Source organism: Lepidochelys olivacea (assembly GCF_965140295.1).
Source record: "Lepidochelys olivacea isolate rLepOli2 genome assembly, chromosome: 6".
In the NCBI taxonomy this organism is placed as follows: Eukaryota; Metazoa; Chordata; order Testudines; family Cheloniidae; genus Lepidochelys; species Lepidochelys olivacea.
This window is the reverse complement of record NC_140416.1, coordinates 127258985-127274536: the sequence shown is the minus strand read 5'-3', so window position 1 is coordinate 127274536 and position 15552 is coordinate 127258985. Positions and strand designations below refer to the sequence as shown.

At 43.2% G+C, this 15552-nt stretch overlaps 1 protein-coding gene across 3 annotated transcripts in view; it reads left to right on the top strand.

Moving 5' to 3' along the window:
* Positions 1–2295: 2295 nt before the first annotated feature.
* Positions 2296–15552, top strand: part of FANCM (FA complementation group M) — a 142122-nt gene continuing 128865 nt past the window's right edge. For all 3 annotated transcript variants that reach the window (XM_084630703.1, XM_084630702.1, XM_084630701.1), the window contains exons 1-4: positions 2296–2894; positions 4916–5088; positions 7254–7331; positions 8084–8242. In XM_084630703.1, the coding sequence (XP_084486829.1) occupies positions 2372–2894; positions 4916–5088; positions 7254–7331; positions 8084–8242 (933 nt within the window). In that variant the 5' untranslated portion in view covers positions 2296–2371. The remainder of the gene's footprint in view (positions 2895–4915; positions 5089–7253; positions 7332–8083; positions 8243–15552) is intronic.

The following is a 15552-nucleotide window of genomic DNA, read 5'->3' as shown; positions in this document are numbered from 1 at the left end:
GGGGCGAGGGACCAGAGGGCTGGGGGAGGGGCCTGGGCTGGGGGGCGGGGCCGGCGGGGCGGGGTCTGGGCTTGGGGGTGGGGCCGAAGGGGTAAAGGAGGTGCTTGGGGTTGGTGGGCGGGGCCAGTGGGGTCGGGGGGGGCTGGTCTTGGTGGGCGGGGCCAGAGGGGTGGCAGGTAGAGTAATCTTTACCCATTTTAAGAACAGGAGCACTTGTGGCACCTTAGAGACTAACCAATTTATTTGAGCACGAGCTTTCGTGAGCTACAGCTCACTTCACCGGATGCATCCTTTTCTTTTTGCGGATACAGACTAGCACGGGTGTTACTCTGAAACCTGTCCTTATCCATTTTGACTCTCTGGGTATAATTAAAGCACCAGAACCCCCATTGTGTGGGTGAGGTTGTACCAGTCATGACAAAGGACAGTTTGAATATTCTGAGAGAAGGTGGGTGAGGTAATATATTTATTGGACCAACTTCTATTGGTGAAAGAGACAAGCTTTCAAGCCATACAGAGCTCTTCTTGAAGGTTGGCAGTTGGCTCCTCCTGGCTGAAGGGAAGAGCTGCTCTCTAGGCATCCAGCTACAGAAATGAAGAAGCTATTAATATGCAGGTACAATCAAAGAGAAGCAACATCTTGTGGTGACTTGCAATCTGCAGTGGAAACTTTACTGTGCTTCACTTTATTTAACTGTGATGCTGTTCAAAGTGGTAGAACGATAACAGGGCAAGAATGGGTTACTTAAAATATTTAATTATTTCAAGCAGAAAGTAAATCATAGAATCACAGGGTTAGAAGGGATGGTAAGGATCATCTAGTCTAACCGCCTGCCAATATGCAGGATTTGTTGTGTCTAAAATCTGCTTGTTTATGAAGCAAGGGTGGGCATGAGGAAGAATCTGTTGTCCGTGGGACTAGGAGGCAGGTCCCCACTGCAATTCTACTTTTCAAACTTCTCCACAGTACTCAGTGCATAATTAGTAATTATTTTCTAGACAGCCACATCTGTAGCAGTCCAGCTTCCAGTGGACTGTTCCGTAACTGAGAAGAGGATAAGGAAACTGATTCTAACTGTAAATAATGGGATGACATGAAAACACAACTATCCTAGAGCTGTCATTAGAAGACTTTATAACCTAAATATTGGCAAAAGGTATGTAATGCTGCTTGTCATTATGTACTGGTAGTCAATCTATTTTCTTATAACGTGTTGAACCCTTGTGGTACCTGACTAGCTGTTTGTCAGGGTGTGCAGTGTTTATCACACTATCTTTCTTTACTGTAAAAAGAACAGGAGTACTTGTGGCACCTGAGAAACTAACAAATTTATTTGAGCTACAGCTCAGTTCATTGGATGCATGCAGTAGAAAATACAGTGGGGAGATGTTATATACACAGAGAACATGAAACAATGGGTGTTGAAGTGAGCTGTAGCTCACGAATGAGCTGTAGCTCAGGAAAGCTTATGCTCAAATCATTTGTTAGTCTCTAAGGTGCCACAAGTCCTCCTTTTCTTTTTGCGGATACAGACTAACACGGCTGTTACTCTGAAACCTTTCTTTACTGTGTTATTATCACGGAAATTGGTTTAAGAGACAGTCTGATAAAATGCCTGATTAGAGTTTTGCCAGCATTTTAAACAGGAGCATGACTCGTGCATGACGGGTCAGTGAAAGAGGTGAATAACTTCGGTTCGGTTCTGTTCCCCTTGGCCTGGTTCCGCATTCGTAAAGTGATGGCTAGTAAGTTTCCAGCCCGGTACATACTATGATTGACAGTGCAGAAGCAATACTGTGGGTAGTCTTCCAGCACAGGCTCCCTGAACAACATGCACAGGGACTAGAACATCTGGGAAGGCGGGACTGGGTCCTGGTGGCTTTAGCCAGCGCTTGGGTTGCACGTGCCTTCCCTCCAGGGGACTTGGTCAAGCTCTTAAACGGACTACATTTCCCAGCATGCCGTAGCGGATGCTAGCAGTAAGCCCCCCTACATGACTACATTTCCCAGCATGCTGCAGCGCCTGCTAGCAATAAGCCTCCCCCTTGACTACATTTCCCAGCATGCTGCAGTGCCTGCTAGCAATAAGCCCCCCCCCACGACTACATTTCCCAGCATGCTGCAGCGCCTGCTAGCCGTAAGCCCCCCCCACACGACTACATTTCCCAGCATGCCGCAGCGCCTCTCGCGGCAGAGAGCGGCCCTGAATGACTACACTTCCCAGCGGGCTGCGGGGGCCGGCGCTCACGCGGCAGCGCTCGGAGCGTGGCGAGGTGTTCCGGCGCTCCCGGAGAGCCGCCGGCCCCAAGATGGCGGCGGGGGCGCCGGCGGGCGGGCGCTGAGGGAGGGGCCGGCCGTTCCCCACCGAGCATGAGCGGCGGCGGCGGGCAGAGGACGCTGTTCCAGAGCTGGGGGGCTGGCGTCAGGCGCGCCCCGGGGGCCCCCTCAGCCCCTCGGCGGGAGGCGGCGGCCGGTCCCGCGCCTGGGCCTGGGCCCGGGCCCGGCCCCGAGGCGGCGGCGGCGGGGGACGATGACTTGCTGCTGGCGGCGGCGGCGGCCGAGGCCGAGCGGGGCCCGGGCCCGGGGGCGGGCGGCGGCGGCGGCGGGTTCTGCGCGGCGGCGGGCTCGCTGTGGGTCTACCCCACCAACTGGCCGGTGCGCGGCTACCAGGAGCGCATGGCGCGGGCGGCGCTGCTGGCCAACACGCTGGTCTGCCTGCCCACCGGGCTGGGCAAGACCTTCGTGGCCGCCGTGGTCATGTACAACTTCTACCGCTGGTTCCCCTCCGCCAAGGTGCTCTTCCTGGCGCCCACCAGGCCGCTGGTGGCGCAGCAGATGGAGGCCTGCGCCCGCGTCATGGGCATCCCTCCGCACCACATGGCCGAGATGACAGGTAGGGAGGGCCCCGCACGCTGCCCCTCGCGTAGCTGTCGGCAGAGGCGGGACGCAGCATTGAGCGGTGCCCTGGCTCCAGTACCCCCCCCCTCTCCAGCCCGCCCCCACTCTATGCCCTGATTCTTGCACCCCCCCCCCCACATTCCCACCCCCACCCTGAGCACCAAACAGGAGCTCCTACACCCCTGTGTTCGAGTCTGTTGTTCTTTTCTCTGCAGTTCCTTCTTTCATTACTACTCTGTGCCCTCATTTCATCAGTTAAAGTGAACACTTAATCTGTAGTTAATATTGACGCTAAAAGGTCATCACAAAATTGATACTTTAATCAGATTAACAGGAGACAGTGCAGTTCATATCTCGGAATCATTGTATCAGGGTGCCTACGGACTCAGCCGTTACTGCAACAGTTACGCTCAAGTCACATTTGGAAGGTTTTCTTTGCTGCCACATGGGCTAGAAACTTAATTAGTTTAGAAAAAAATCAATTCTGAAGAAACTGAATGATATGGCCCAGAGCCAGTGGCACCAGCTGCTGCTCAGGCAGCCCAGGAGCTGCCCCAGTGGCCGGCCCCCAGGGTCAGCCGCACCAGCAGCTGCGGAAGTCATGGAGGTCCTGGAAAGTCATGGAATCTGTGACCTCCATGACAGACTTGCAGCCTTAGTGATGAACTATTCTCAATTATAGTGGAGCAGTAGGGAGACTATAATTCAAGATGTATCAATTTTCAGCTCAGCAGGATGCTCACACCTCTTACCTAAACTGTAAACCTGTGATGTTTACTGGCTTAATACACAAAGTAATCTCTTCTCAACCCTATTATCCAAAAGGTGGACTAGATATTTCTAGAAGACTCTATTATCCATGTTTAAAAGCTTCCTTCTTTCCTGAAGCCAAAGGTGGGCATGAACTTCAACATGTAATATCTCTTTGTGTAGCTTTCCACTGATTAGGGGATCTTCAGGGTATGTCTACATGTCAAGTTAGGGGTGTGATTCCCAGCTCATTTACGCATGCTCATGCTAGATCAGTCGGTGCTAAGGTAAGTATAAATAGTAGTGTAGCTCGGGCAATGGTGACACATCATGGGCGGTGGCGGCAAGCTGTGCCAAAGATGTAGCCACCAGTTTCAGGCGGGTTTATGCTCAGGGCGACTAGCCTGTGCCACTGCCCATCCTACCACAGCTACACTACTCTTTATACCTGTGCTAGCTCGATGAGCATGAGCACGAGTATGTGTCTGTGACCTGGGAATCTGACCCCTATCATGTAGTGTAGATGTGACCTTAGAATAATGCAGTCAGTCTGTTCCCTATTCTCAAACTAATTTTCACTTTTCTTATTTCAAGCTGCCACTGATCTAAACTTGAGCTTGAGCTATGGCACCTGTATCATAGGAGATGGTACTCTCCAGGGAATCTTTGGGCCATCCTGTTGTTTTAAGTGAAGTTTTTCATACTGATTACAATAAACTTAGGCTTTGAGTGACTCAGCAGGTGAAATGCCTATAAAACTGTCCAGACTTAAAAAGGCATGTTCCCCGTCCATCTAGCCCAGTATTCTGTCTTCTGACAGGTTTCAGAGTAGTCTGTATCCACAAAAAGAAAAGGAGGACTTGTGGCACCTTAGAGACTAACCAGTTTATTTGAGCATAAGCTTTCGTGAGCTACAGCTCACTTCATCGGATGCATTCAGTTCCGATGAAGTGAGCTGTAGCTCACGAAAGCTTATGCTCAAATAAATTGGTTAGTCTCTAAGGTGCCACAAGTACTCCTTTTCTTTTGTCTTCTGACAGTGGCCAATGCCATGTCACCCAGAGGGAATATATTCCAATTCCAATATATCTTTTTTGAGATATCTCTTTCGTAATGATTCTCAACATTCTGTTCACTTTTTTGACTACTGCCGCACATTGAGTGGATGTTTTCAGACAACTATCCACAGTGACTCCAAGATTTCTCTCTTGAGTGGTAACAACTAATTGAAATCTGTAATAGTGCTCTTTTTTTTTTTTTTCCCAGGGGGTACCCAGGTTCTCAATCGGAAGGAAATCTGGCACAATAAGAGGGTCTTTTTTCTTACTCCTCAAGTAATGGTAAATGATCTTTCTCGTGGAACCTGTCCTGCAGCAGAAATAAAATGTTTGGTTATTGATGAAGCCCACAAAGCTCTTGGAAACTATGCCTACTGCCAGGTAATGGTGGACTAATGTGAACTGCATAATCTTGTGAGCAATTCTTTTTGCAATCATAGATAATTTACGCACAAATGTAGATTGTTCTGCAGTTTTTTAAACTGAGGATTTTGGTAAGAAATCAACAAAGACAAAACATTATTTTGTGGCTTACAATACCTTGATACAAGTAATGGATAAATTGCATGCAACAAGAATGTACACAAGATGCTGTCCATTCTAACTGTGTTATGAAATCTTAAGTAGATGGGGAGATAAGCATTTTGTATGGTTGGGTATTGAACTGCATTTTCTTTTCAGAAATTAATTTTTAAACCTTAGAGTGTAAAAAATTAAAAATGCATTTGTCGTGTGGGGCTATTTCTACAGGGCATGGGTATGTTTATGAGAACTCAATCTACAGCAGTCTATCTGGCATGTATTGGCAAGGAATTAAACATTTAAACTGCTGCCACTGGGGTCTCCTATCTTAGAGATTGCAAATTAAACCACATTTCTGAAAAAACTTTACTTAAATTGAACTAAATTCTGAGCCCAGTATGACCCACTGTTGTCCCTTCAGTTGAGGTCTTGTCTCATGCAGTGAAAAAGGCATTGAAATATCTTGGTTAAATCCCTTTCTATCAATACTTCGGTTTAAAGTTATGAAGCAAGTCCTGTATTGAGAAATTTGCAGTGAACTGATGTGGCACTAGATGGTTCCCTATTAGATCATTGCATAGGAAAACTGACAAACAGCAGACTCGTATAATATGGCACATATAGGAAAATGCTGAGGCTTCTGTTTTTATTAGAATTAAAACAGAGAACAGGCTTGTTCACCATAGCTGCACCACCTCCTTCCTGCAGCCCTCCTGAATTTCAAACCCTTTAGTAACTTGTTTTCATTTTGTAATAATGCAAGTGTACAGGCTGTGGTGCTTTCTGAGCATCTGACAAAGGATTACATACTTCTTTATTCTATTAAAGTCCAATGTAGCTTTTTTTTAACGGTGATCGTTTTTTTTTGTGGTGATCGTTTACATGTGTTATGGGGAAACGACTCACATTGAGAATTTTGTGAGCTTACTTAAGGCAGAGTAGTGGTTCCCAGCTTTCTTTGTTAGTCACCTTTGCTGTGGAATTGGCATATAAAATGCTTTTTTCCTTATCCTGTCTTGCTGTACTTGGGCATGACTACCATCACTTTTTAATGTGTATATTTAATTCCCTTGTCCTCTTCTGTGTGTTGACTTTTTTTTGTATTTTTTTTTTTAATTTCTGTTTGATATTTGTAGCACTTTTCTGTGCCCTTCCAGTGGTTCTCATACTTTTCCTCACACAGCAGAAGACTGTCTCTTGGTCATAATATATCAGAGTACTACAGAAGAATAGATGCTTGTGCTGCCAGGCTGCTTGTAGCCCTGTACATTAATTGTGTATTTGACTTTAGGAGCTGATCTGGGTGAGGAACAGGAATATAGATGGCTTCAAAGGAACAGCCTCCCTCTTTCCCAGTTGCCATTAAAACAAGTTCGCAATGAGATACAGATGGGTGCATGTGGGTTTTATGCAGCTCTTGCCCCCTTGTCCAGCTCCTTTGTCATACCATTTTCTTCATCATTTCAGACTAGTTTTGTACTCAGGTTGCAAATGCTGGCTTTCAGAGTGGCCTTCCAGATTTCCTGTTGGGCAGCTCATTTGGCTAATGTGCTGTAAATCCACTTGCTGAATCCAGTAATAATCCTTTTCAGTGCTCACCCAAGTAGTTCTAGTGCAGGGGTAGTCAACAGGCAAACCGCGGACCAAATCCAGACTGCCAGATGCGTTTGCACGGACCCTGCAATTTTTTTTTATTTATCATTTTTTTTATTTTCTCTTGCATCTGGATGTTAACTATATCTTGACTAATAAATGTAGACCTTGACCAAAAAAAAAAAGACTACCCCTATTCTAGTATGCGGAGTTGGCTCTTGAAGCCAGTTCACATAATCTAAGGGTTTTTTTGGGGGTGGGATGGGAGGGGATTGACAATCATTTATTGTTAGATTCTGTTTCTAGGCTAGACAGTAACTTTGTGGAGAATGCTTTCTTGAACATTTTAATTTTTCACATATGTAAACAATTGAGAGTAAGAGCTTTTCCTCTTTCAGGATATTAATGTAACTCTTGGGTTTTTTTGTCAGGTTGTGAAGGAACTGAGCAAATACACAAACCAATTTAGAATCTTGGCTCTAACTGCCACACCAGGCAGTGACACAAAGGTGAGTCAAGTACTGCATTAGTGGGCTGAGAATTAGAGTGGCTTCAATAGAGCCCCCCAGAAGAGCGATCATTACATGAGTGTTGCTCTCTTGGCAGCAGCAGCTTGCTGATTAGAATTGCATGATCCTAGTCAGGCACAAGTGGCTCCTGCGGCACTGTTAATGTTGCTGTGCAGTACTAGTCTGAATGTGTTATGCCACCTTTTCCCAAATAGTATCAGAGGAAACGAGGAATTTCCAAACTCCGTGATCTAAACTCTTCCACATTTATAATGAATGTCACAAATTATCCCTCTCATATTAATATACTTGTTTATACTGGACTAATGGCCTGATGAGGTGGAGTGAGGGAGGGTTATGGCAGCTGATGCAGACGTAGTTTTTTATAGCAAAACTTTTTAACAAATGGTGCTAGAATAGTTCTAACTCAAGTATTTTTTCTTATTGCTATTTTAATGATTGTTTTACTTGCTGTGTATATGATGTGGTAGGGCATTTTCCTGACTACATTGTTTTGTCTGATGTTTAAAATGGCTGAAATGATCAATCAGGGCCCCTAGTTATAGTGGAGACTGCTGAAAAATGAATTGCTGTCTGCAGATCCCTCAATACAGGTAATGTTTCTTTGCTATTTCAAATAGTTTTACAGGGCCTGTGTTGTTAACTTTCACATATCCTTGATTTACAGCAGTGAGATGACATTAAGAAAAATACACTATGTAAAACACTCTTTTCCTGTGACTTTTTCATAGGCTGTACAGGAAGTTATTTCCAACCTATTGATAGCACAGATAGAGCTGTGTTCTGAAGATTCCCCAGATATTCAGCCTTACTCTCATGAGCGGCAAGTTGAAAAATTTGTTGTTCCACTTGGTAAAGAACTAGCAGAAATTCAGAATGCTTACATCAGGGTGAGTTACTACTTTTTTTTTTTACCATTAAAGAGCTCATGTCACTATAGAAATAGTAATAAAACCCTTATCTGTCTTGTTAATGCCTCTAACTACTAAGATAAGTACTCTGTTAAGCTAACTTACGTTATTTATGCTGTTGGCTTTTTGCTTATGTTTAGCTCAGATAGTAAAACAGAGTGGCCAGTTTCACTTTTGTTACTACTGTATCACTTAATGTTTCTGATACACTTGCTTCAAGTTTTTGTTTGGCTTCACAACAGCATGAGATAATGTTTAAAATTAAACTTGTATTAAAATATAGAAATCTCATCGTATGGTGTCTTACTCGATTAAGAAACTTGCAAAACCTACATTTGAGCCTAAACTAAATTGACAGCTTATTTTAAGTGGGTTGGTGTAAGAGTATTAACATGATGGGTACAATTCTCAAGCTATCCATTTCATTGCTATATTTACACAAAAGTTATTCCTATACTGTGAGTATTGAATCAAATGCTTGTCTTCCTTCCTGTAAAAATGTAACTTTTGATTCTTAGCTGCTTTGTGAGTGTACTGCTAAATAGATTTTTCTTTTTTAAAAAGTATTGCCTAGCAAAAAAAAATATTGCAAACTGTATGACCGAGGAGCTCAGGTGGTATTCTTCACTTATAAGTAATCTGTTCAAATACAGTCCGGTTAGCAATGAACAGAAGTGGCTGCCAACTGATGGCTGTTCTGTGGCCTGGCTGTTCTCAGTCAGGTTCTGTTAGACAGATGTCTGCATTATGGAAGTAATTATTAAAAACGGAGGCTCTTCCTAGAAATCTTCAGGTATTTATTAGTGGATGAGGTTTATACATGTTCAAAGTTACTAGATTTAGTAACATGTTTTCTCCAAAAGTTGTATTTATTTTTTTAAAAGTTGATCATCCACCATATTGTTGAAGGGGTAGTTTGCCTTCCACGTTAATGATAAGTTTTGTTTAGGGTCTATGTGAAGAGTCCTATTAAGTATATGAAGAACATTTTCTTATTTGTACATCTTTAGATTTAGGAGACAATTTTTAACCTGGAGCTATTTTCAGATCTTTAATCTTAGAGATTATCTCCATGAGACAGTCAAACTGGTTTAATGAAATTAAGTTTTAAACCAGTGCAAACCCTTAACTCATTTTAGCTTAAACATAGCTTATTTTGGTTTAATTTCAATCCATTTAGAGCAGATTTAAGCTAAACTGAAACAAGTGTCCACCACAAATTTGTGTCAGTTTAATTAAATCAGTGTAGTTTCTTTGTAAACCAAACTCTGTTTTCTGTAATGGGTGCCAGTATGCGTTCAGTCATGTGTTAATTTCCTTTTTGGATTTGGCACTGAGAACTTGAGGTTTTTATTTTGATTTGGAAGGTAAGATGTCTTTTTTACCTACACTAAGTATAGCTGCAGTGAAGGAGGTAGGAGAGTGAAAGGGTACTGCACTGGTTTTCTCCTGCATTCTACTTGCAGAATACACAGGCAGGTTAAAATGCCTCATATGGCACAGGGGACTGGCTCAGGTAACTACAACATGTGCCTCACCTGTTTCAAAAGAGGATGGAGCCATGACCCTGCTGGCCCTCAAGGTGTCTCACACACTGGCACTTACCTTCCTTGGCCTTTGCGCTCCCTGAGGACAGGTTTGTGGTTTCCCTGACAGGTGTACGAGCGGGAGAGCTCCTTCTGTCCTCCAGGGCCAGTCACCATTGCAGCATTTTCAAGTGCACATGGTGATGGGGCAATGGAGAGAAAACATTTTAATGTGCACACATTACACTCTTTATTAAGTGCCTCTTGTGGTGTGTGTGGGTTTTTTTCTTTCATTTTGTTTGTTTTTGTTTATTTCCAAAACATCCTATGTTGTTTATTCTGACTCTTGGATTTTGGACATCCAGTGGGAATCATGGGAAACTCACTCTTAAGATTTTGTGACCCTCTGTGGCTATTCTTATTAAAGGTTTTTATTATAATAGCACTGAGATGCCCAGCTAAAATCAGGGCATCTCTGTGCTAGGCACTCTTCTGACACATAATAGGAGACCTTCCCCACACTGAAGAGCATACTGCAGCTGGAGGTGTATTCCCATCTTGGATAGACGTTCGCAGGCTAGCTTTGATTGTGCTATGCTAAAAATGGCTGTGTAGCTACAGTGGTGCAAGCGGCAGCATGGGCTAGCTGCCAGTGCGTGCGCCTCGGGTCTTGGATGGGATTGTACGTAGGTGGCTGGACTCTGCTGCCTCCCACGCCACTCTGCTGCCTCCCACTCCCCTACAACTATTTTTAGCAAGTTTAGCTTAGTCAAAGCTAGCATGTCCACATCTACCCTAGCTGGGAATTACACCTCTAGCTGCACGGTAGATTGCACCCTTGCATAGCAGTTCCAGGCTGACAGCTTCTAGGTAGCAAAGTCATGATGAGACTACTTGTACACACTAATTCCGTATTTTCAAGCTGGGCAAGGAGTGTGTGGCTTGTTGTAGGAAAGCTAGATTAAAAAGCCTTTTGGTTTTTAATATCGTTACCAGCTTATCTTTTAGACTAACTAGTCCTTATAGATGTAGAATGATACCTTTTATGATTTTGCTGTGTCATTGCTAGCTATGCTTTGGATTCCAGGTGATCTGCAAAGGTGTAAAACTAGATTCTGAAGTAGAACAGAAAGTTCTGTAAAGCTTTTTTGAAAAGTCACCTTATTTTATATGTCATTTTCTGACTATGCCATTAAGAAATTAGTAGGATTATGACATCATGGCAACAAGGAAATAAAATCTGATTGACACTGTTTAAATGCTTTTTAACAATTCTCGTCCTTCAAATAGTTTGGAGAAAAGTCTGAAGTCCACCTTTCAATTAAGAGCTCCCAACAAGTTCTCAGCAAAACTTTGCAAGGCCAGAGTAGACATATATATATATGTAGGTTAAATAACGTTTCTCAGCATCTGTAAGCATAGGTCAGAGGTCCAGGTTTTTAAAAATAATATTGGTATATGCATGCTAAGCACATAATGTGCTTGAAAAGTTAGACCCCCATGCACAATGAAGTCTGAAGCTTTATTTATGACGGTCTGTAACATTAAACAAGACACAAGTTTAAGAGAAAGTGAATGACAGCGTAAAACAAGTTACAGCAGTAATGCAACAAAGCTGGAAAAATCCCACTAGTTCTGTAGTTCTTAGAGTATCAGGGTTGGAAGGGACCTCAGGAGGTCATCTAGTCCAACCCCCTGCTCAAAGCAGGACCAATCCCCAACTAAATCATCCCAGCCAGGGCTTTGTCAAGCCTGATCTTAAAAACTTCCAAGGAAGGAGATTCCACCACCTCCCTAGGTAACGCCTTCCAGTGTTTCACCACCCTCCTAGTGAAAAATATCCAATATCTAATATCCAACCTAAACCTCCCCCACTGCAACTTGAGACCATTACTCCTTGTTCTGTCATCTGCTACCACTGAGAACAGTCTAGGTCCATCCTCTTTGGAACCCCCTTTCAGGTAGTTGAAAGCAGCTATCAAATCCCTCCTCAGTCATCTTTTCCGCAGACTAAACAATCCCAGTTCCCTCAGCTTCTCCTCATAAGTCATGAGCTCCAGTCCCCTAATAATTTTTGTTGCCCTTCACTGGACGTTTTCCAATTTTTCCACATCGTTCTTGTAGTGTGGGGCCCAAAACTGGACACAGTACTCCAGATGAGGCCTCACCAGCCTCTAATAGAGGGGAACGATCACGTCCCTCGATCTTCTGGCAATGGCCCTACTTATACATCCTAAAATGCCATTGGCCTTCTTGGCAACAAGGGCACACTGTTAACTCATATCCAGCTTCTCGTCCACTGTAACCCCAAGATCCTTTTCTGCCGAACTGCTGCTTAGCCATTCAGTCCCTAGTCTGTAGCGGTGCATGGAATTCTTCTGTCCTAAGTGCAGGACTCTGCACTTGTCCTTGTTGAACCTCATCAGATTTCTTTTGACCCAATCCTCTAATTTGTCTCGGTCCCTCTGTATCCTATCCTAGTTAAACAGTTATTTTTGTAAAAGTAAATAAGCAAGGCCCTGAGTTTCACAATAACTTGATTAAACTTCTTAGGCACTAACACTGGTTTGAAAAGTACAAAGTAGGCAGGGCAACAATGTTTCAGTATTAAGGCGGAAATATTTAAACTGCCAGGATGTGATTGGATGGATGCAGTTTTGTTAGCTGATTTTAACAGTATATTGTGTCCGAACTATTTAAACATTTCACATTAAAAATATGAATTACTTTAGTAATGGTTTGAGGAAGTGCAGTAGAACTGCAGAGTTACGAACACCCGAGTTACGAACTGACCAGTCAGCTATACCCCTCTTTTGGAATTGGAAGTACACGATCAGGCAGCAGCAGAGATGGGAGGGAAGAAAGAGCTAATACAGTACAGTTCTGTGTTAAACATAAACTACTAAAAAAAAAAAAAGGGAAAGCAGCATTTTTCTTCATAATAAAGTTTCAAAGCTGTATTAAGTCAATGTTCAGTTGTAAACTTTTGATAGAACAACAGTAATGTTTGGTTCAGAGCTCTGAACATTTTAGAGTAACAAACAACCACCATTCCCGAGTGTTCATAACTCTGAGATTCCACTGTGTAGCAATAGGAGCATAATAAAATGTCTAGTCAGATAATGGGAAGCAGGTACCACAGCATGACAAATGTGAATTTTATGACTTGTTAGAAGTATATTCCCCAGCCTCCTCAAATGTTAGTATGTAAGAATAGCGAGATTTCAACAAGCTTCATCAATGTTCCTATAAAATATGCTGCATCCGATGAAGTAAGCTGTAGCTCACGAAAGCTTATGCTCAAATAAATTTGTTCGTCTCTAAAGTGCCACAAGTACTCCTTTTCTTTTTGCAAATACAGACTAACACAGCTGCTACTCTGAAACCTGTATAAATGAGGAAACCATGTCTCCTTGCACCCACTAGTGTATTGGCCGTTTACCAAAAAAATACAGTTTTCCATAGCCGTACAGGGTACCTTCAAACTTTAAATTTAATTGGTGCTTCTAGCAGCTTAAACAATCTAACACAACTCATAATAAATAATAATGTTCTACATTAATCCATAGTTTTACATAAAATGATTATACAATTTACTGCAGTTTTCAGGGTGTTGAAGAACACACATTCAGATACTGTGGGAAGATTTTTCTGTAGCTTACACATTAACAAGAATGTTTCTGTGTGACCTTGCTTGATGCCCACAAAAATAGTTAAATAGTTCTGTAACTGAACTGAAAACTGCATAACAACTGAGACTTGTTTGAGGTGTTATTTGCTCTGTAGATTAAATACAAACTGATGCTTTCAGACTATAGGCATTAACTGTTTCCTATGGATTTTTGAAGTTTGTATTGCCAAAAAACATGTTTTGATGATATTACTATTGAGTAATCAAAATGCATAGATTTTCAGTGTCTGCCAGGAAACCTTGGTAAGCTATTGTGAAACCACCTATTTCTCCCCTTTCCTGTATTTGCCACATATGTGAATTGATTGGACAGAAACTGAAATCTAACTGCATCTCTGGATCCTGTATTGAAACTCATAGGTCTGCATAAGCTATATATTTACACTTAATATAACGTAAGATATCTTTCAAGTATCAGAGGGGTAGCTGTGTTAGTCTGGATTTGTAAAAGCAACAGAGAGTCCTGTGGCACTGAAACAAATGTCATCTAAAAACTACTTTGAAAATTCTTTTAATGTATCTAATCAGTATTGTATACAGTTAACCACTGGACTTTTCCTGTGAATACACTTCTTCAGTTGTAATGTGATGAACTTCTTACTGGGTTTCAGAGTAAGGCTGTATGCTAGCTATCATAGCAATGTAGAAGGGCCTTTGGGAGGTCATCAAGTCCAATGCCCTGCGCTGAGGCAGGCCCAAATAAATCTAGACCATCTCTGACAGGTGTTTGTCCAACCTGTTGTTAAAAACCTCCAGTGATGGGGATTCCACAACCTCCCTTGGAAGCCTGTTCCAGAGCTTAACAACCATTATAGTTTTACTAATATCTAACCTAAATCTCCCTTCCTGCAGATTAATACCATTACTACTTGTCCTGCCTTCAGTGGTCATGGAGAACAACTGATCACCTTCCTCTACAATAGCCGTTAACCTGTTTGATGACTGTTATCAGGTCCCCCCTCGGTCGTCTTTTCTCAAGACTAACCATGCCCAGTTTTTCTAACCTTTCCTCATAGATTAGCTTTTCTGAAGCTTTTATCATTTTTGTTGCTGTGTTTTGGATTTTCCAGTTTGTCCACATCTTTCCTGAATTGTGGCACCCAGGATTGGACACACTACTCCAGTTTTTGCAACAGTATCCCATTATTTACTTGTATTCAGTTTGTGATCCACTATAACTCTCAGGTCCTTCTCAACAGTAGTGCCACTTAGCCAATTATTTCCCACTTTGTTGTTGTGCATTTGATTTTTCCTTCCTAAGTGAAGTACGTTGCACTTGTCTTCGTTGAATTTCATTTTGTTGAATTCAGACCATCCTCCTCCCTCAGCTCCTAGGCAGAGGCATGACCAGGCAGTTCTGTGCACTGCCTCTTTCCTGAGTGCTGGCTCCACAGCTCCCACTGGCCAGGAACCGCGGCCAATGGGAGCTGCGGGGACGGTGCCTGCAGGTGCAGGCAGTGCACAAAGCCCCCTGGCTGGGCTTCCCCCTAGAAGCCAAGGGAGGTGGATGTAACTGCTTCCGGGGAGCCCCTCCGAGGTAAACGTCAACCAGAGCCCTCACCCACTCCTGCCCTCCACCCAAACTCCTGCTGCTGTTCGGAGTGGGGCGGGAATGGCCCAAGACTGCCCCAGCAGCAGCTGGTGCAGCTGGCCACTGCAGAAGTCACCAAGGTCATGGAATCCATGACCTCCATGACAAATTTGCAGCCTTATTGATAACTACTTTGAGTATGGTCTTTCATCCAATTGTGCACTTAGAATCATAGAATATCAGGGTTGGAAGGGACCTCAGGAGGTCATCTAGTCCAACCCCCTGCTCAAAGCAGGACCAATCCCCAATTAAATCATCCCAGCCAGGGCTTTGTCAAGCCTGACCTTAAAAACTTCTAAGGAAGGAGATTCTACCACCTCCCTAGGTAATGCAGACCACATTTAATTTAGACCACATTTTCTTAGTTTGCTTATGAGAATGTCATATGGAACTGTCAAAAGACTTACTAAAATCAAGATATATCACATCTTTCCTCCTATTTAGTAGGACAATAACCCTGTCAAAGAATGAAGTTTGTTGA